Raw genomic sequence first — 19722 nt, 5'->3', positions numbered from 1 at the left:
GCAACGTTGGCAGGCTTTTTGAAGAGCTCCTAGCCCTACCTAAAGAGCTAGATATCGTCCTCCTACGGCCTCCTAATATAGAGGGCGACCCTCGCTTCTAGCAACAGTTTGCTCGCGATTTCCGGGTACGTCGCTCATGCCTATCGGCCTGGCTGCATTACCTACAGCGTCACTACCCGGGCTATCGCGATACCGTTGTAAGCCAGAATCGCCTACAACGGATTCCTCTTGATGGCAGCATAGTTGCTTCCATTGCCAGCCAAGTGGCTGACATACCTGACGGCGAGGTTCCCCAAGGCCCCGTTGAGGAGGTTGTGGAAGAGGACCCTAGCGATGCCGATGCATCAGCGATCCCGAATTTGCAGATCACTGATACCGAATTAAACGCTCTGCAGTCCCGATTTCTTAATGGGACCCCTAACCCTGAGCGCATGACTGATCTAGAGTATATGCCGCGTAGCACGCAGACTCACCACTAGATGCCACTGCCTTCCATTCGCAGGACCCCTATCGACGAATTCAACCGTTCCTAGCCGCTATTATCGCTCGCGTTCCCTACCCTCTACCCCGACGGCAAGGCCGACTTCGTGGAGCCTCGTTTACGGAGCATCACATACTAGGATTACCTTAGCCATGCGATAAGATAGCATAACGGACGTTTTGCCCGCCATAAGACGTGGCCTTTCGTCGCCCTTAACACGATATTACGTGCGTAGGTCCGAAAGCGAAGTAACTACTTCGTCAAGCAACGCGATAGCCGCCGCCAACCCCTTACCCGCGCCGACCTTAAGGAAGCGATGGCTAAGCCTAACGAGCCGGAGGCTCAGGCTCTAATCCAGTCAATCACGCGCCAAGCCGCGGTAATTAGGGGCACCCGGCCGTATTAGTATAAGCAGAGGAAGGAATTGGAAGCATATGCCTATAATCTAGGCAAACCTGGCCTTTTCGCTACTGCAAGTGCAGCCGATTACTACTAGGAATCCTTATACCGTTATATGCCTAGATTTAACGAGTGGCAAACAGCTCCTAAGGTGGCGCGGATGGCTCTATCCCGGCAACTACTGCGGGACAACGCCCACATCGCTGCTTACCACTTCCATAAGCGTCATACGCTATTTAGAACTATTGTCCTGAAGCAGAAGTTCAACCTAACGGACTCTTGGGGCCGCTACGAGTGGCAGGGCAGGGGCTCCAGTCACCACCACGGCCTATATTGGCTAAGTGGCCACCTAGACTTAGATCCCGACAACGATCAGTCCCGTAAGCAATTCGCCCGCATCTAGGGATATCACGTATCTGCCGTTAACCCAGAGCCACAGCGAGTATAGGCTCCTAGAGAAGGGAATCCCCTGATCGGTAGTCTATTAGAGCATCCCCTTACCGTTCAGCTCCTATCGATGGTACTGAACCGCGTGCAACGCCACCGCTGCAACAACTACTGCATGCAGCTCAATAAGCATACCAAGCAGGTAGAGTGCCGCTTTAGATTTCCTCACGGCCAGCGCCTACTAGCCTCCCTTAATAGGGTTCCTCACTCTAAGCACTAGAGCTTTAGGGGCGAGCGGAACGATGGCTAGATTAACCACTATAACCGCTTGCTTACCGTTACGTGGCTAGCCAACATAGATGTTTCGCCCTACACGAGTCTACAGTAAGTAATCGATTACGCGGCCAAATACTGCTCTAAGTCGGAAAAGAAGAGCGAGTCTTTTGCCTAAATCGGGAGGGCGCTGATGCCCCGGGTCAAGGACCACAACCCCCTAATTTCCTTCACGTCAAAGCTCCTAAATTAGCTAGTTGCTAAGCGGGATTACTCGAAGCAGGAGGTCAGCCACTTGCTCCTCGGCCTGCCGTTATAGGAAGGGTCACGAACCTGCCTATACGTCGACTATCGTAACCCTGACAGACATTCCCGCTCCCTCCGTATTGACGGCGATGAGGTTGACGAGGCCCTAAACATTTACGAAAAGTACACCTAACGCCCGGAAGCCCTGGCGGACCTAAGTTATGTCTCCTTCCTAAAATGCTGGAATTTCCGCCCTAGGCACCCTTCCAAGTAGAAGCCATGGCAGCCAGGCAACATAAACGGCAGGCCTCGTGTGCTGGTTTACTTTCCTCGCTATTAGGCTAATCCAGAAGGTCAATAGTGGCCAGATTACTATCGTGTAAAGCTAACATTAAACCACCCACATCGGCGGGTTAATGATCTCCTTACAGTTAACGGCCAGCTTTTTGGTTCTCACGCTGAGGCATTCTCCTATTGTTGGCTGCACCACAGTTATAGTGATGACCATTACGGTCAGCCAAAAGACGCTCCATTATAGCCCCAAGATGATCAATACGAGGCTCTGCCTATGGAGGAAGAATTTGATGACGAAGACTGGATTCGCCTCGCCGCCCTTTTACCTAGGAACCCCCCTACCTAGGAAGATCTTAACGTTCTTGGCCGCCGCGACATCGACGTCAATTACGACTGGACACGGCATGTGGGTATATATCCGGAACTTCGAGATAGCTACTAGAAAGACCTTATCGCTAGCCACCCTATGGCCAACGATATGGAGGTCCTTGGCCCTTACTAGCGTAATACGCTAAATCCGCAACAACGGCTCGTGTACGACATATTTATGGGTCACTTCTAAGCGCAAAATCCTACTCAAATCCTTCTCCACGTTGATGGCGGTGGTGGTATAGGCAAGTCATTCCTTATTAAGGTGCTTTCATCCCATCTTCAAGCAAGCGCCCTACCGAATCTTAGCCCTATTTGCCGCGTGGCGCCAACAGGCGTTGCGAGTAACCAGATACAGGGCAGCACCATTCATTCTTTGCTACGCCTCCCAGTAGGAGGCACTTTTACCGACCTTCCCCCAGCCGACGCAGCCGCCCTTCAGTCCCGCCTACGGCACATTAAATACCTCGTTGTCGATGAAAAGAGCATGCTAGGGCTTGAGCAGCTCGCGCGGATCGATTCCCGTCTGCGGCAGGCCTTTCCACAGCGTAACCTCGAGTTCTTTGGTGGTGTGAGCGTCCTGCTAGTGGGCGATTTCTTCCAATTACCACCAGTCCGACAGAAGCCCCTGTATTCGACTAGCACCTGCCTGTCTTCGTCGGAAAGGAGAGGGCAGGTGGCCTACCGTTTATTTAACCGCACCGTCTTCCTTACCACGGTACAGCGCCAGGCTGGTGATGATTAGCCCAGTTCCGTCAGGCGCTGCAGGAACTACGTGAAGTCAAGTTATCTATACCGTCCTAGAACCTCCTTAGCAATCGGGTATAGGCCAGGTTAACGCAGGGCGAGGTTGACAGCTTTAGGACCGCTTTGCGAGTGTATTCTACAAAGGCCCGAGTTAACCAATACAACCAAGAGCATATAGTGCACCTTAAAGCCCCGGCAATACAGGTGGGGGAAAAGAATCAGGGCAAGGGCGCGTGGCAGGCATTAAGCGAAAATGCTGGCAATCTATCTAATAAGTTCCCTATTGCTAAGGGCACCAGGGTGATGCTCACTACTAATCTATGGCAACTAGCTAGCCTAGTTAACGGTGCTCAGGGTACTATATACGATATCGCCTAGAGCGCCGGCGCCAATCTATTAGAAGACACCCCAGCCGTTATTATGGTGGACTTTGATAGCTACGACGGACCGCCATATCTAACAACTAGCGAGGGCAGGAAAATCTCACCCATCCTCCCACTTAGGCGAGACTTCCTTATAGGTAACGAGACCTGCGCTCGCACGCAGTTTCCCCTAATCGTAGCGTTTGCTATTACTGTTCATAAATGCCAGAGCCTAACAAAGGATAAAATAGTTACTGATCTCGCTACACGCGACTTCCAGGCCGGTATTAGCTATGTTGCCGTCTCACGGGTTACCTCGCTCTAAGGCTTACTCCTTGAGGCGCCTTTCGATCGCTAGAGCCTCTATAACCACACGCCGACGGAAGGTTATACGCCTGCGTTTCCTACGTACTGCATTCACGGCTAACTATGAGACAGGGATGAAGATGCGCCTCGCTGACCAACAACGGCGTCAGGGTCAACAGCTGAGCGATCCACCGTATCCACCATTCTACTGTGACTAAACGTCGTCTTCTACAAGCTACAGGGAAGAGGAAGGTACGATATAGGGTATATAGTTAGACTGGGCCTACCAGGAAGTGGTTTATACAGCTGGCTGGCCACTGCAGGTGGAAGGGGGGTTCTAGGGGGTCCCCCTTAAGAAAGTCGAATGCAGGTATACGATATCCACCCTTCGGGCTGGATATTCAGCCGTTAAGTCCCTCGCATTGGCAACTTAACGGGTGTTCGAAGTATTTTCCTTCCCCTTACCGTAAGGTCACACATAGCTTCTAAATAGGTGCTTGTGATGTTCAATCGCTGCTCCATCATCTTGAATTGAGTCGATTTCGTTGGTCTGTGGAGACCTTCTGTCAGGATCAAGCTCATTCACGACTAAACGGAGCTGCTGCCTGCAGGCAGCAACAGCATTTGCACCCTCTACTGATGTAAGAGCGATAAATTCCGTTCGGAAACCAAGAGTCTCTCGCTACCCGACTCATAGGGATCTTCTGCTCCACTTTAGTCTGACATTGCTTTTTATCGACGGGTTGCACAGCATAAACGACGCGATGCAGAACCGGATACCCTAGACTACTTCGCCTACCACCGAATCATCACAAAAAAAACTGCCGCGTTAACTTTCCATGATCAAAACCTTCACGCCGCCCGCATATCTCTCGTTGCATTTCCAACTTCATTCCTTGGGGGATTTTGACGCAAGCCGCAGTCGGCCTGCCTTGTTACGCGCGCACCGCCCGACAATAGAGCCGCCAGCGCAGAGCCTCACCGGTCGCACGTGCACAGGCAGCATCACGTGTCCACGTGCGACCTCGTGCATATGCACATAAGGGCCAGCTCGATCGTGTAGTCTAGTCTTTCTTTCCTCCTTAGCTTTGAGTCCTTCGTTCATAGTGCCAATACATCTTTATAGCCGTCAAGGCTCGTATGTGCCTGGCCGTAACATGCCTCACCTGTATCGAGTTCGCGAGATTTTGGGGCTGGGAAAATAGGTAATCAGGGTACTCGGGGGGTTGACTAGCAGGGGTCCGCAAGGCCCCCCCCTCTCCTACGGAGAGGGGGTCACAAAACTTGTTTCTTTGACGGTCGTGTTTCCCTCTATCGCAACTTCAATCTACCGCCACGCCGTCAATTGATGCTATCAAGTCTCAAAACTTTCGCAATATCGTTAACCATACTTCATTTCCATGATGCCAAATTTTCAGCCTGATCAGAGCTTGCGTGCGGCGAATGCGGCGCGAGAATATCTTGACGGCGACTCGCTAACGCGTACAACACGCGCAAATCCGCGCCTCCGCGCGTCTTGACAATCAACGAGCTCGCAGTGATACACAAGACCAATGAAGGCCTCGTAAAGAAGTATATCTGGCTTCTTCGCGCCAATCTGGCTCTTCCAAGCGGGGAAAGGAGGCGCCCTACTGCTCTTACCGATGCTGAAGAGAAGAGTCTACTCTCATACGCAAGACTCGTCGAAGGCGGCACTTTCGCACTCACGGAGGCATGCCTCATCAATAAGGCCAACTTTATCCGCCATCATCGCCGTCAGGGCTTAACTTCTCAGGTGTCGAGATCGTGGCTTACTCGCTTTAAACGGCGGCATCCAGAGCTTGCCATCAGGAGGGCTAGGATCCAGGAGATCACTCGCGCCGGCGCCGAGCTTGAGGTTGACGAGCTTGAGGCTTGGTTCCACGAATATCAGGCCGTTATCAAGGAGCTCAGAATAACGCCAGAAAATCTATGGAATTTCGACGAAACCCCTCTTCAGCTTGGGTGGATGAAGGGCTCCCTAAAGCTAGTGTCATTACGGATGAAGAGGAGCAGAAGGCCCGTCTTCTTCCAGCCTGGGAATAAGGAGTCGTTAACATCAGTGGATGCCATCAGTGCCGCCGGGAAAGCCATTCCTTCTTTCCTTATCCTTAGTGCAAAGTCCTCCTTGAAGAATACACGATGGCTACAATTAGCGACGACGTTGTCGTTACATATACAACAACAGGATATAACAATAGCCAGCGGGCGTTCCAGTGGCTTCAGCACTTCAACCGCTACTCCTTTGCTAGAGTAGCTCCTTTAAAGGCCATACTATCGAGAACTGGTTCGGCTACCCGGCTACAATCACACGGGAAGGCTGGGATAAGAGCAATGGGGAACGGCGTACATTCTACACTCAGAAGACGAAGACGGTCTTCCGGCTGCTCGTTATGGATGGATTTGCTGCACACGAGGACCCTGAATTTATCTGGTATTGCGAGATGTTCGAGATCGTACCGTTCAAGCTACCATCGCATACAAGCCACCTCCTACAACCTCTTGACGTTGGCGTCTATCAACATCTCAAACGTGCACAACAAGGAGCCTTAAAGAAGTTCGTTATCGGTGGCGGCACACGCATCTCGAGATTCGACTTTCTCTGCCAATGGAATGAGCTATTCAGCGCCGCGTTTAAGGCTTGTTATATCTTTGTGGGCTTTGAACAGTCCGGGCTATGGCCTCCTGATCCTGAAGTGGTGCTAGGTCCATTACGAGCTGCCTCTAAAGACCGACAGGAGCCTATTTTCCCACAGCTTTTAGCGAGGAATTTGGTGACACCACGTAAGGTAAAGAGTGATCTTGAAGCCAGTCGGAAAAAACTCGGTATCCTAAGCAGCCCGACGAGAGAGATCGTTAATAACGCGTCAGCCTGTCTTGATCTTGCGATTTTAACACAATCGGCTCATACACAGTTTATACAGCATCAGCAAGACCGTATCCAGCGAGAGAGGCGCAGAACCAAGACCCTACGCCGAATCCGAGGCGTTGACGATGGCGCCTTTACGATACAGCAACTACGAGAAAGCGGCCGCCCGGCAGCAAGAAGACCAAGAGGCTAGTGCCAAGCGTGCTCTTAAGGATAGCGAGACTCAATTTCGACATCTCCGTGCTATGGATGCCGCACAAACAGCGTCACAGCCTCGTCTACGCGGTGGAGCCGCCGTGGCGGCGAAAGCAGTAGAAGAGGCCAAGTACAGGACATACATTCAACAACTCGTGACCCCGGAAGAAGCTGTCGCTCGCGAGGCTCTTCAAGAGCGCTGGACTACGGCTACGGAGGGCTACCGGTATTTCCTATGGGCAACACACCTAAAGGCGATCTCACAGCTCTTCCTGATATCGTGGCCTGGTCACAAGCTCAGGAGGAGGCGCGGGCACAAGCTGCTGCCAACGTGGCCGACGAAGACTCTGATATCGATCATGACTATATATCTATGCTGCTTTCTTCAGAGCCGGATCTCGCGCCTAATAGCGACGATGATGAGGATGACATTCAGATCATAACAACACAGCGCCAACGCCCGCGTATTGCGAGACCACCACTATCGCAGCTTCCACTCGAGCAGCTTCCGCCACGGCAGCCGGTGCAATTGAACGAAGAAGACGAGGCGGCGATCCAGGCCGAGCTCAAGGAGGAACGCGTTATCGTGGGTGTATACAGCGACGAGGATAATGAAGAAGAGGATGAGCCGGAGGTTGTTATATATGGTAGACGAATTGCTGTACCAAAGACGCGCGTGCGTCAGGCCTAGAGCATTAGATTTGTAATTTACTAGTAACACCAACGACTGAACCAATTCTCACGAGACTTGACACCTAAATTCTATAGTACCTAATAGACACTGTATCTTTGTTTCAATCCCTAAGAAGCCCAATTGACGGCGTGGCGGTAGATTGAAGTTGCGATAGAGGGAAACACGACCGTCAAAGAAACAAGTTTTGTGACCCCCTCTCCGTAGGAGAGGGGGGGGCCTTGCGGACCCCTGCTAGTCAACCCCCCGAGTACATGGCCTTTCTGGCCAACCAAAATGGGCTCTCTTTGCCTAATACGGTAATTTAGTCGAGCAACTTCGAGTTAACCCGAGTAAGGCAGAAAGGCTTACTTTTGGTTGGTCGGAGTGGATGTTACTCGTGGTTACTTGTTACATAATCAACCAATCTCAAGCAACCAAGTCAGGTAACTTGGTTAATGGACACACTGTTTGAAACCCCGTCTCATTAAAAGTTATAGACATCCTCGTCAAGAATCCCCCATTTCTGTTTCGTCGCCGCGACTCGATCGTACTATCCTTGGATCTTTTGGGGGTCTTCGCATTTGGCGCGTTGATAATCGTATCGGCGAGAGTACTTTGCCTTGATTTCGCCGTGGCGGCCAACAAACTTCCGCACCCAGTTCTCCCCGACAGGATCTTTGCCTCGCTCGGAAAGCAATAAGTTGGCCATCCGACGAGTGTAAGCCACTGTCGGCGGCATTCCTCGCTCGTCCATCGACAAGATCCATTGTACTAGGGCAGTCTCTTCCGTCGCCGTCAACTTTAGGTTGTTCACCTGAGCGTCGCGTCGGCGAATGACACCGCGCAGTCGATCAGATACTGTCGATTGAGGACGTCGTATGCGGCCGCTGCCTTGCGGGTACTTTCGAATTGGCCCTGCTGATAGGCCCTGACGGCGAGCAGGACCCGTTCTTCGCGTGGAACCAATTGGTCTCCCGTCGCCGTCATTGTGCTCGGTTTGTCTTGCCATAAGTGCAATGCAATGCAATGCAATTTATTCCGCCCGGAGGGACCAACCCTAGAGGGCCGCGACACTAAGCTATTTACAGATCCTCCACTTTCGACTGCAACACCTAGAAGCCCCACATTTTGCTCCTATCCGTACATTTCAGCCTCCAATTTCGCCGTTGACAGGCCTGCTTGAAGGCCCATTTCTCCAAGTGTTCAGCATCCTATTCTCAGCAGCTGAAGCCCGGTCTGTCAATGAGAGGCTGTATGGTGCTAGTACTGTGCACTCTGGTTTGCTAGTACTGTTATCGTTGGTCCGTGTCTAGTCTCCCGGTTGCCATCGCGAATTTGATCGTAGCGCGTACTGCTGGTAGGTTCGGCTTCCATTTGTCGCCATCGGACATCGACTTCCCTCCTAGGAAGAAAGACAGATTTCCTATCTTAGTTCGATTGCATTTCATCATGCTTTCTCTTTCAGAGATCCATGCCTTACATCGAAAGAGGAAGTGCTCCACTGTCTCGATTGCTTGACCATAGCCACATAGGTCGCTTTCTGCCGCCTGTATTCCATGAAGGTAACTATTGAGTCTCGATTTGCCTGTGCGAAGTTGCGCAAGTACTCTCGCTTCTTTCCTACTAAGTGAGTCGTAGATCGTTAGTATACCGACGATTTCCTCAAGGGGTACTATAGCTTTCCCATTTCGGGGCTGCAGCGCCGTGGCTTCCTGCTGGGGAACTCCTTGTCCCCGGCGGGCTCTTTCTTCGGCTCGCTGGCGATCTAGGCCATGCAACGTACGGCGAATTTCGTCGAGCGAAATTCGAGCGGGCTCCTGCTAGGGCTCGCGGAGTGCCTATAGAGTTGCCTCGTCGAAAAGCACTCTAACTGGCTCATCTCTAGGCCCCCTTCTGGCACGGTATCGCGCGGGTTGGCGTTCCTGATCTTCCATCGAGCGAACCTCTTTAAGCGAAATCTTGATACCCCCCGCTAGAGGGACGGAGTAAAGAAAAGAATAACCAAATAAAAGGATACTATGCTTAACCGATCGGGGTTAAACGGAAGAAATACACCGTTTTTATCATCGAACGAATGGCCAGGAAGGAGCAACGGAGGCACGGGGGGGTCAATGCATAGCTGTAACTTGGTCGGTGGAGTAAGAGCTTTACGGAGCTAGCAACCTCGCAAAGCGTGCCCGGAGACGCTTCGAGATCGGAAGGTCGTGGGGTACCCGGCTTGACAGATGGCATACCAACCGCGGCGTTTGGTCTGGGATCACGTCTCGTGAGGTAAGAGGTCCAGCTGACTTTCGTAGGGCTGAGCCGAATAGGATCAAAAAGCAATATAGACAGGGACCGATGCGGGCAATGACATCGTGACGCCCGTTTCCAGGGTCACGCGACTGATCAATGCCGTCGTTGTCGGACCCTGGAGCCAGGGGCCCTGTCTGGCCCTCTCTCACGTGCTGTTAAGTGAGGCTGGGAACGATCTAGGAGACAAACAAGTAGAGCATCACTTGTTGTCCGCACCTGCGGATTGGAAAGGATGAGTGAGCAATCTATTGATGCTTGTCTATCTAGCTACAGATGTGATGATGATCCGAGTCTATATAGACTTAGGCGACGGAGTCGCCATATCCATGGAACCTTCCAGATCCCACTGGAGTCCTCCAACAACAATCTTCCTGGTTAATTCAATCAATCCGTTAATATCGATTGATTAGAATTGACTGGATCGAAAACCACTGGACTCGACTCCAAACGTGACCTGTATTTTGTGCTTCTCGGGTCCCTGGATCCGGCCCTGTGGCTAGGTCCCGCCCTGTCGAAGAGCCCTTTCAATGCGTAGAGCTTCTCGGGTCCCTGGATCCGGCCCTGTGGCTGGGTCAGGGAACGCATTAATAATCCCAGAGCTCCATAAATAGTGTTTTTTACCAGGAGTAGTTCGACCTCCAATATGCATAGCAATAAGAAGTTGAAGGTGTTTATCCCATAGTTCTTTCGGACCATCACTAGGAAGCTGCGCGTGCGTAAGTTCCCCCCGGAGAAGTTGCATAACATCTTGTGTGTGGTCCTGGAGTATATCTTTATCAACCTTTCCGACGGTATCGGCGTAGTATCTCTCCGGGTCGGTTATCCTTGGGTCAATGATTGGTTTGTGCGAGGAATTTGTGGTAAACCCGATCCAATAGGCCAGAGCTAAGTCGCTGGGAAGTGGAAGCGGGGCTTCCTTTAGGTATTTCCCCTCCGAGGTGAAGTATTGGGTGATATTCCCAATTACCCAGTTTGATTCGCGTCTACCAATGTCGCCAAAGTGTGCATGCGCCTGTGTATACTGTGCGATCATGTCGTTAGACGTTAGAGATTCGATGAATTTATCGTTAAAGTCGTCTCGCAAGCGAATAATAACGTCGGGCATCCCTTCTTTCACGAGTTGCAACAGGGTCCAGCGCTGCTCGTCCAGATTCCTGGTGCTCAGAATTGAAATAATCTTAGAAATAGCCTTGGCGGTTTCAGCTGGAGTCTGGGCTAACTCCTGATTGTCGGGGGGCACGGCTTCCTGCCTGGTCGCATTCCACGGGTCGGTGAACTGGTCGGCCTCATCATACATCGGGTCGGTCATCAGAAATTCCTCGGATACTTCTTGGCCGGCCAAAATCAGGCCGATGGCCTGCGCACCTCGGGATAAGTTGCGCAAGGACACTATGGTGAGAGCACTCTCCAGCTTGTTCTTGAAGGCCTCGGAAGAGATAAAATTTAAGACTTCACGATTAATAAAGTACCGCCAAAGTCCGTCTCGCAGGCTTTGTATGTCGCTCCGACTCGGCATATGCGGCAAGTAACTCGTCGGCTCCTGCGGCAAGGGACTCGGATTTTGTGGCAAGGGACTCGGCTTCTGCGGCAAGGGACTCGACGAATGCCCCCAGGCAGCAATCGCGCTAATGATGGTCCGAGACAAACGAACCACCGCCCCGAAAGGAGCCGTAGCAACGCCCAGCAGCAAGGCATCGCCAAGACCGCACAAGGCCGTGTCGATTCCTTCCAATACGGTGATCTCGCCATCTCCTGCATACGCCCCTAGCTGCGTACCGCAGCCCACGAAGGGTATGAGGCTTGTCACGGCTGCAACCCGGTCCATGGTAGAGGCGTCGTCCTGCGCAAAGGTCTCCGCGACATTATCGGCCCACGTGATAGTGCCAACACGCCCCGCGATGGTGGAACCTCCTGGTTTCAGCACCTTGCCCTTGACTCTGGGACTCAGTTGCGGCGACTTGTGCGACAGTGGTTTCAGCACCTTGCCCTTGACTCTGGGATACGGCAGGCTATAGGGGTCACTGTTGCAAAACCCAAAAAGTCACCGCGCGAGAGTCAAAATGGGTTAGCGGCATGAACGGCCCGCCCCACGGTACATTGGTCTATGTATCTCGGCCCAACTTCGTTGGAAAATTTGGCGTTACGGCAGGTGTAGTCACAGCTACGGGGCCGCTGCGGACCAGCAGCGCGTCTCTCGTCACAAACATATCAGTCGCCTATGGCGAAAATACCGCACGGTAATTCCAACGCTTTAATGTGTTCCCTTATTCTATCTATACATTCTCCTCGTCCTCATCCTCCGGCTTGTTAGCTGCTATATTCAGTTAGCAGCCGAAATGCAACTCACAACTTCAGTTCGCTCACAATCCAGAGCCGAGCAGCCTCAGCGATGGTTTCTAACGCCATAAGCTTCCGCTCTTCGGGGCCAAAGCGGAGCTGGTCCTGAAGCGGTAGAAAGAGCCGCACTACCACCGCAAGCACGTAGCTGTTGTGCTGCTCGCTGCGCAGCGATGCGCCAGGTGTCATCGGGTTCGGCATCTGCAAGCTTGAGATGCCGATTCACGTCCCAAAGGCACGCACGGCAGCAACAGCCCCAGCAGGGACCTAGAACATTCAACTCGATTAATTTCTCGCTTCTTTGGAGCAAACAAAGGTCTCATACTGGCCTGCACGTGTGAGCGTTCTTTGCGCAGTCCCAGCACGCAGCACCGGTATCTATCCCGGCAAATTAGTGAGGCAGACGTATACTACAGGGGACAATCAACGTACTGTCCTGGGAGGCACATTCATGGCCGGGAGTCTTGGTGGCGCGTGTGACGCAAGGACGGCATGGGAAGTCTCGCACCGAGCCGACGGGAGGGGCCTTTTTTGTCTGCTTCTTCTTCTGCTCGGGCGAGCAAGTTAGCAGCCGCCTCTTCTTCATAGAAGAACTTATTGGATTGTACGGTAATCTTGGCCGTGGATTTGCGGGCGTTGGGTCGGACCAATCCTCTACCCTTGACTATTTTATTCCTGCTAGGCGAGTCCCCATCCATCGGGCCAGCGACTGCAGTTTCACTTACGATAGCGGAATCTGCTGTAGACATGACAACGCTGCTGACCATTGGCTTTCCACGGCAATGATGATACAGAAGGAAAGGTAGGAACTAGGGTTGGAGGATCTGGGTTCTGTAAATATTTGCGGGTGAGCAGCGTCGATCTGTGCCTGGTTTGGTAACCGTTCCACGAACAGCCCCTGGCACTAAGCCGCTGCGGGCCAGCGGCACCACCGCTGCGGGAAAACGCGGTAAGTCAATTTATATCGCTGTCCCCCTTTTTCCTGGCATGAGGACTAAGAAAATCACCATCCCTTCGACGTTACCGGCAACAATGGCACGTCCGCCCAATCCAATCGATCAATACCGTACCTATATCACTCATCTATACCTCAACGGTGTCGCGAAGCAAGATTAAGTATAAGCTTCGGAAGCATTACCATGTCGCCGTCAATCTCAGTACACTCTCTCGCCGAATCGCAAACTGGGGTCTCCCGCGCCAGCAAGCCCGTACCAAAGAAACTCCAGAGCTGATAGAAACCATCCGTGACCTGATCTTTCGCGTTGGGCTTACCGAGAAGCAGACGCTGAGCGTGCTACAAAGACAAGGCTGGCCGATCACGAAACGAGGTCTAAAGCGCATCAGACTTCACCCGGACCGCCGCTGGGTACGCAGGCTCAATAGTGACGAGGAGCGCCTTGTGTTGCTGGAAAAGACAGAACAGGTTATCATCGAGATGACGCGACGGTCCAATGCCATTTCGGGATATGGCAAAGCCTTCTCCAGCCTTATCTTCGTCAGCAAAAGCAGCTCTGGGTCCCGAGACCCCTCTTTGCGATGTACAAAATCATGTTCCCAAATGAGGTCGAACTCCGAAAAGGATGTTTCGGAAGAAGGGACAGTTTCTTGTCCCAGGACCAAACTACCAGTGGTGCATTGACGGTCACGACAAGCTCAAGGCGTATGGATTCGAGATATATGCAGCAATCGATGCATACTCGCGCAACATTATCTGGTTTTATATTGGCCACTCCGCTACAACTGCTTTGAGCGTATTGAAGCAGTACTTGGCCGCGTGTGGCGCCTACGGCTTTCGGCCATGGTATTTGCAAGCAGACAGGGGGAGCGAAACGCCATTGGTCGCAGCAGCACACTGGAACTTTGTCTTGGCAACAGACGGGCGAGTGGAATGGCATGGGCAAGTTTTCCAACAAGGAAATCGACTAAAGGATTCGTACAAGGCGGCTCCAAGTACGAAGAACGTTAAGATCGAGAGTTGGTGGGAGCGCATGCTGCATGTCTCGTCCCGGCAGTGGGTAGACTACTTTGGAGAACTCGCCAGGGACGGGGACTTCGACGGCGATATGCTGGAAGATCAGATTTCCATCTACGCCGTCTTCGAAGACTTACTACGCCGAGAACTCTTCGACTTCGTGGAGGCGTGGAATCTTCATCGGATACGCCTCCAAAAGAACCGTCCCCATGTGGTCCACGGCCAGCCCTGGATGAACTACCATTACCCCGACCCAGACAAGGCATGCAATTGGGGTATCCCGATTGACCGCTCCATTCTAGACGAAATGGAGCGGCCGTTGGCTGATATTGACATTAGCACGAGTTTGGAGCCGGAGACAAAGAACTGGTGCCGCCAAGTTCTCCTTGAAATGGGCTACGATCACGTAGTCCTTGGAACTCACCAGGAGCCGGACAAGTTGCGACCTTTCAAGCGTTTTTACCTTGGTCTTCGAGATAAGATAATTCAACATATCGAAAGTGGCCGACAGCCTACGCTGGCATACCGTAAAGCGCCAACTGGAGGCGTTGCTGAATATGTAAGACATACTATTTATTTGCGAGTCGACCAATCTAAGCGCGTATAGCAAGCATTACTTGAGCAAGCAAACCAAGCCCGAGAAGGTGAATTTGGAGATGGGGAACCAGCAGAGCAGCCACTTGTTGAGCTTGGGTTTGAGGACGAGCAGGGAAGCGACATGGAGAAAATACCGGTAAGTGATGACGGGGAGGATAGCGATGGTTCGAATGGGGAGCCTGAGTAGTCAATACTTCCTTTTCCTATATCGAATAGCAAACGTTGTAGGGATCTTTGCACCCTTGAAGCGTGTAGAGTGAGCTGGAGGAAGCGCTTTAGCAGCGTTAGTGTCGGACAGTCGAGTTTGAGTTTCCCTGAAGGCTTGGGAAATTGACTCCGGGTTTACCTGTTGAAGTTAGCGCTCGGCTCGTTGATGAGTTGGTTCGGTTTCTTACGAACTCCGGAACAAAACTGGTCTCCTCCTCTCTATCTTCTTCGTCCACTTCGACTCCTTCGGCCACCACGCCTTTATACACCTTTCCACTAGGGTCACTGCCAAACACTAAATCGCATAGTGGATCTTCCAGCTCACCAAGGCCTACCGCATCCCCATGTCCAACAATTTCTTTGGCAGTATATCCAAGCTCGTCGCGTGTCGGGCTCTGGCAGGATGAAGTTGAAACGGGCTCTTCGTGCTTAATCTTGACGCGTATCTCTTCCTTGACTTGCTCCTCTTGCTTAACGCGCTTCTTGCGTCTAGAGGCTGGGCTTATGTCTTCTTGCTTGACCCTCCGTTTCTTGTCTTCCTTGACTGGCGTCGAGCATTGATCTGGCCTCAACGGTGTGACCGGCTCCTGCTTATCAACCACATCCGTGGATGTCAGAACGACTAGCACCTTCAACTGCCCTGCTTGGTTGTTCGAAAAGTGCCCCGATGCGAGCATGCTTGACGGTGTCGTGTACTTGTCGGTGTTTGGAACGGTAACGATTTTCTTGCCAGAGAAGGTCGAAGCGTAAGAAAGGTTCCAGAGATCTTTATTGGCAGGATCGATCGTGGGCGGAAGCGGACGGAGGTGATCGAATAAAGTCTCGGTGAACGAGGCCAAGTCAGTAGATCTGCCGAGGAAACTTGATCACCGTATCCTTCAGAGGCAGCACCGTCTCTGGAACCTCCACTGCAAGCCCGTTGAAGTACCTGGTCTCCAAACTCACAAGCAGCAGGCTTACATGGACCCACTGGTAGCCAGTTCGTTGCCTCGCAGGCTTCCTGGTGCTGCCTTTGGAGTTTTGAATGGCTCGACTGGCCGTTGATGCGACGGTCATGAACTGGGATTGCTTGACGCCTCGAAGGGAGGTATGCGTGCCCGTGTATTCATCGCACCGGTACCAGCAACTTCATTGGGGGTAGTTGGGCGGCGTGTCCAACGCCGATGGATGACACTGGTTTCAGTCTGTCACGCAGCAGCTGACTTGCTGGACTGACTGGCCGTGGCGGAGAGTCCTCGACCTCGACCACCTCATCATATGGGCCAGGAAGTGCCGGAGTTTTAGACCTGGCCCGACGCTGCGGCCGAAAGGTTGGCCAAGCCGCAACGGCCGCAATAGTTCGCGCCAACGTATATGGTAGTGAAGAGGTCATAGTGCTTCTGTCCGGCTTGGACGCAGTAGACATGCTCAGGGGAATCTGTGGAGGCCCATTTCGGTTGAGGAGAAGAGGTAGAACCAGGGGAAAGGAGGACAAATAGGATCGGACTCGAAACGGGATTTTAATATAAGCAGAATAGTTACAGAACAATATCCCCTTGCCATGGCGAATGAAGATCGCCAGGCTTAGCAAGAGACTTCAACGCTAGTCCGGTGCTGACCAGTAGCGGGATTACTGCGGTAATCCTCTGCTGCCTCATGGCGCCGCTCCTCGTCCCAGTTACTCCTATGAACGTTAGGATGAAAACTGAACACAGCTGTGGTGGCCAGGAGGGAAGTGGAAACATTAAAGTCCAAAGTTTCAACTCGGCACCGTATAGCAGAAGACCTCAAACTCTCGTGTGTATTTGCATTCTTTGTCTGTAGGGGCCCGGCTTTCACAAGTTCCCCGCATCATCCAGGAGGGGACTTGGCGATATTCGCCGTCTTTGTCTTTGGTATTGTCGCTGTCTTCGGGCCGCGACAATACCAAAGTAAAGTTGTTGGCGAAAACACCGCGCCGCTCGCTCGATTTCACTTGGAAAAATATCGATCAGCTTTTCAGGAACGAATTTTGGGTACAGCATCATGCGCATCCATACGTGTGTAAGTGGTTTGCGAGCCGGATACCATTTTACGACTGGTGCGGCAAACTGGCAATTAGACTGGCAGAGGGATGACCGCGGGCCCGCTGCTAGTCCGCAGTACATACTCTCATGCTGACCTGAAGTATCCGGATGACCAGGGGGCTGGGCGCCTAAACCCAAAAGAAAATGACAGGGAGTTTTGCAACAGTGACCCCTATCGCCCACCGTACTGGGACTCAGTTGCGGCGACTTGTGCGACAGTGGCTTGTAGTTGAGGAGCCGTAAGCGTGCTTCCTTGAGTGATATTTTCCACTTGTTTTCGACAACGTGATTCAATCGGTCCTTGGCCACGAGCTCGCTGAACTTCTTTTCTGATATCGCCTCGGCAGACTTGATCAATTGCTGCGTCTTAGCCCCCGCCGCCGCCGAATACTTGGCAGACAGTTTCCGCATCTCACGTCCCCTGCTGGGCTTTTCCCTGACAACATCGAGCTTGCCGTCTTTCGTGAGATCATAGGGCTTCATCTTGCCGTCTTTTGTGAGATAATGGGGCTTCTTGCCGTTCGGGCACGGGTTCGTGCCGCTTCTCATGCAATTCACGTGTAGGGGCATTTTCGGGGGCATAACCACGGGCACCTTGCTGGGTGGCTCATAGACGATACGGATTTTTTTCGGGTCCGAAACATCTACTAGGCCAACCATGTCGTGTTGTTGGTATACAGCCTGTATATTCCTAGAAAGCGATCCTGTGGTTGGCGAGTAATAAGCATTTGTCGAATAACGGGCCAAGTAGGAAAGAGATGCGTCGCATACCATTTGGTTCCTTAACCTTGACTATCCGTAGACCATCTTCCTGGCCAGGTTTATAATTAGGAAATATGCGCTGATTCTGGGCTCCATTGTCAAATTTTTTCCATCCTGGGGAGTTATACATAGCCTCTGCGACATCTTTGCGGTTGAACTGCCGGTTCCCCACCGATATCGTTTTTGGGACAGCACCCTTATTTAAGTATTGTCCTGACTTAATTACTTCTTTTACGTCGTAGATGCTTACGACATGATTGCCCTTCTCGTGCTTTGTTATGCCGACGAATTTATTATTCTGCGTTATAATAGCGCGAAATAACCCGCGCTGGTCTATCGTCCATTAGTAATTAGTATTTATCGGAATACGAGTAGAGAAGGAGGTTCGTTACATACCAGTTTTCGTTAGATCAACTTCCAATAGTTTGCTCCTTTCGTCAAACAACGGTTTATTCTTTGATAGCATTTTCCCTTTAACATTTTCTAAGCCGTGGTTCCAAAAATCTTTCGTAGATTCCGTTTTGATGGCATTGGCAATCTCCTCGCGGGTCCATTTTGCGCCCCCAAGGGTTATCGTCTCTGGGATTCTCTCTGGTCCTGGTATGTCGGGGAGGGCTCTCTTGGATATGGCGTCGAGGCTGTGGGTTTGCGAGGCAGCCAAAGTGGCAACAAGGCCAAAGAGAAAGGCCTTTTTGAAGCCGAACATTATATCGACCATATAGTCTGTCTATAGTCGAAAATTGTCGAAAGTTCTCAGATATTCACTTTGATCCGAATGCGAGAAAGCCCCTAGCCATGGGAGGTCTGCGCTCTTCTTATACTTTACCAAGTACTACGCATTTTAGGATAGAATTTCTCGCTCCTAGAACTCCCTAGCTTTCATCCTTTCCTCTAGTCCCTGTCCCTGTCGAGTCCGGCATAGCTTGGGGCATCATGTATGACTAGCATATATCCCACCATCATCCATGTTATTTGTGCTCTTAGTGCTGATCTTGGTAAGTAGTCTATATATCGTCTCTAGTACAAAAATGCCGCTCGTATTAGCTTAATTGCCTCTATATATTATTAGGGGTCACCGGTGGGACATCGCACGAGTAATCTTAATCGTTGCTATGACGCTCAGGACTATATTAAACTATTAGCCTATATAGGCATGTGGTTTTATATTGCTCGCAGAGGGGAGTGTCGCCTGATTCTTTGGTGGGTGAATTTCGTAGACTACGTAGTCGTTGGTGAAATAAACTTAGTAGATAAACTAAGTAGAAACTAAGCAGAAACACTCAGCTGGTTTATATTATTAGTTTATTTTATTAATGTATGAATGTACTCACTATCTTAACTTACGAAGGAAATTTTTTAATTAACATAGCTCTCGAAGGGACTAAAAATAGAAGATATCGTTATATTACTGAAATATTATCGGCGTCTATGTAATAATTTTATAGGACTTGCTGGTAAAATAATATAAATTGACATACAATCTTTTAGGGATCTAGCTGTTAGAGTTGACATCTGAATTGCCGTTTATAATAAATGATAGTAAAAAGAAGTTTCCCTTCTTATAATTACATGGCTGCCTTAAGGTGGCAATGTCGCCACCTAGGCGGTTAGGTGACGTTGCTATCGAGAAAGTGAAGGGACATCGCGTAACAGCGATACTATCGCGCATTTTATCCAATATACATAGCCTAAATGCGCCTTCTAGAAAACCACTAATATAGCGTGTAACTAAAAGCAAAGTGTATACTCTAGCAAGTGTACTATACGTGGATCCCATAACTTATAGAGGTGCTGGTGGCAGCTGACATACCCCTTAACTTATGCACGGCCCTACTATATAGACAAGGTCGAACCTTTATAGCTATATAGACTAAATACATAGTGCGTG

The 19722-nt window shown here is 51.2% G+C and overlaps 4 protein-coding genes across 4 annotated transcripts; 2 read left to right on the top strand and 2 right to left on the bottom strand.

Annotated features, from left to right (window-relative positions):
* Positions 1 to 1040: 1040 nt before the first annotated feature.
* On the top strand, positions 1041 to 3194 carry HRG_08932 (PIF1-like helicase domain-containing protein; the record flags this gene model as incomplete). Its single annotated transcript, XM_044867403.1, has 2 exons — positions 1041 to 1260; positions 2872 to 3194. The coding sequence occupies 2 exons, from the start codon at positions 1041 to 1043 to the stop codon at positions 3192 to 3194; spliced, it is 543 nt and encodes a 180-aa protein (XP_044717424.1).
* Positions 3195 to 5267: 2073 nt separating this feature from the next.
* HRG_08931 (DDE superfamily endonuclease domain-containing protein) lies at positions 5268 to 7637 on the top strand (the record flags this gene model as incomplete). Its single annotated transcript, XM_044867402.1, has 6 exons — positions 5268 to 5346; positions 5403 to 5944; positions 5998 to 6135; positions 6165 to 6550; positions 6798 to 7076; positions 7142 to 7637. The coding sequence occupies 6 exons, from the start codon at positions 5268 to 5270 to the stop codon at positions 7635 to 7637; spliced, it is 1920 nt and encodes a 639-aa protein (XP_044717423.1).
* A 532-nt stretch (positions 7638 to 8169) lies between these two features.
* HRG_08930 (tc5 transposase DNA-binding domain-containing protein) lies at positions 8170 to 8606 on the bottom strand (the record flags this gene model as incomplete). The annotated part of the gene is made up of 2 exons (XM_044867401.1): positions 8170 to 8433; positions 8460 to 8606. 2 exons carry the CDS (start codon positions 8604 to 8606, stop codon positions 8170 to 8172), a joined length of 411 nt encoding a protein of 136 aa, XP_044717422.1.
* A 1804-nt stretch (positions 8607 to 10410) lies between these two features.
* HRG_08929 (uncharacterized protein) lies at positions 10411 to 12452 on the bottom strand (the record flags this gene model as incomplete). The annotated part of the gene is made up of 2 exons (XM_044867400.1): positions 10411 to 11935; positions 12262 to 12452. The coding sequence occupies 2 exons, from the start codon at positions 12450 to 12452 to the stop codon at positions 10411 to 10413; spliced, it is 1716 nt and encodes a 571-aa protein (XP_044717421.1).
* Between the last annotated feature and the right edge of the window lie 7270 nt (positions 12453 to 19722).

Source organism: Hirsutella rhossiliensis (genome assembly GCF_020360975.1).
Source record: "Hirsutella rhossiliensis strain HR02 chromosome Unknown scaffold00011, whole genome shotgun sequence".
NCBI lineage: Eukaryota > Fungi > Ascomycota > Sordariomycetes > Hypocreales > Ophiocordycipitaceae > Hirsutella > Hirsutella rhossiliensis.
The sequence above is the reverse complement of the archived record's forward strand: the minus strand, read 5'-3'. Positions and strand labels throughout refer to the sequence as shown.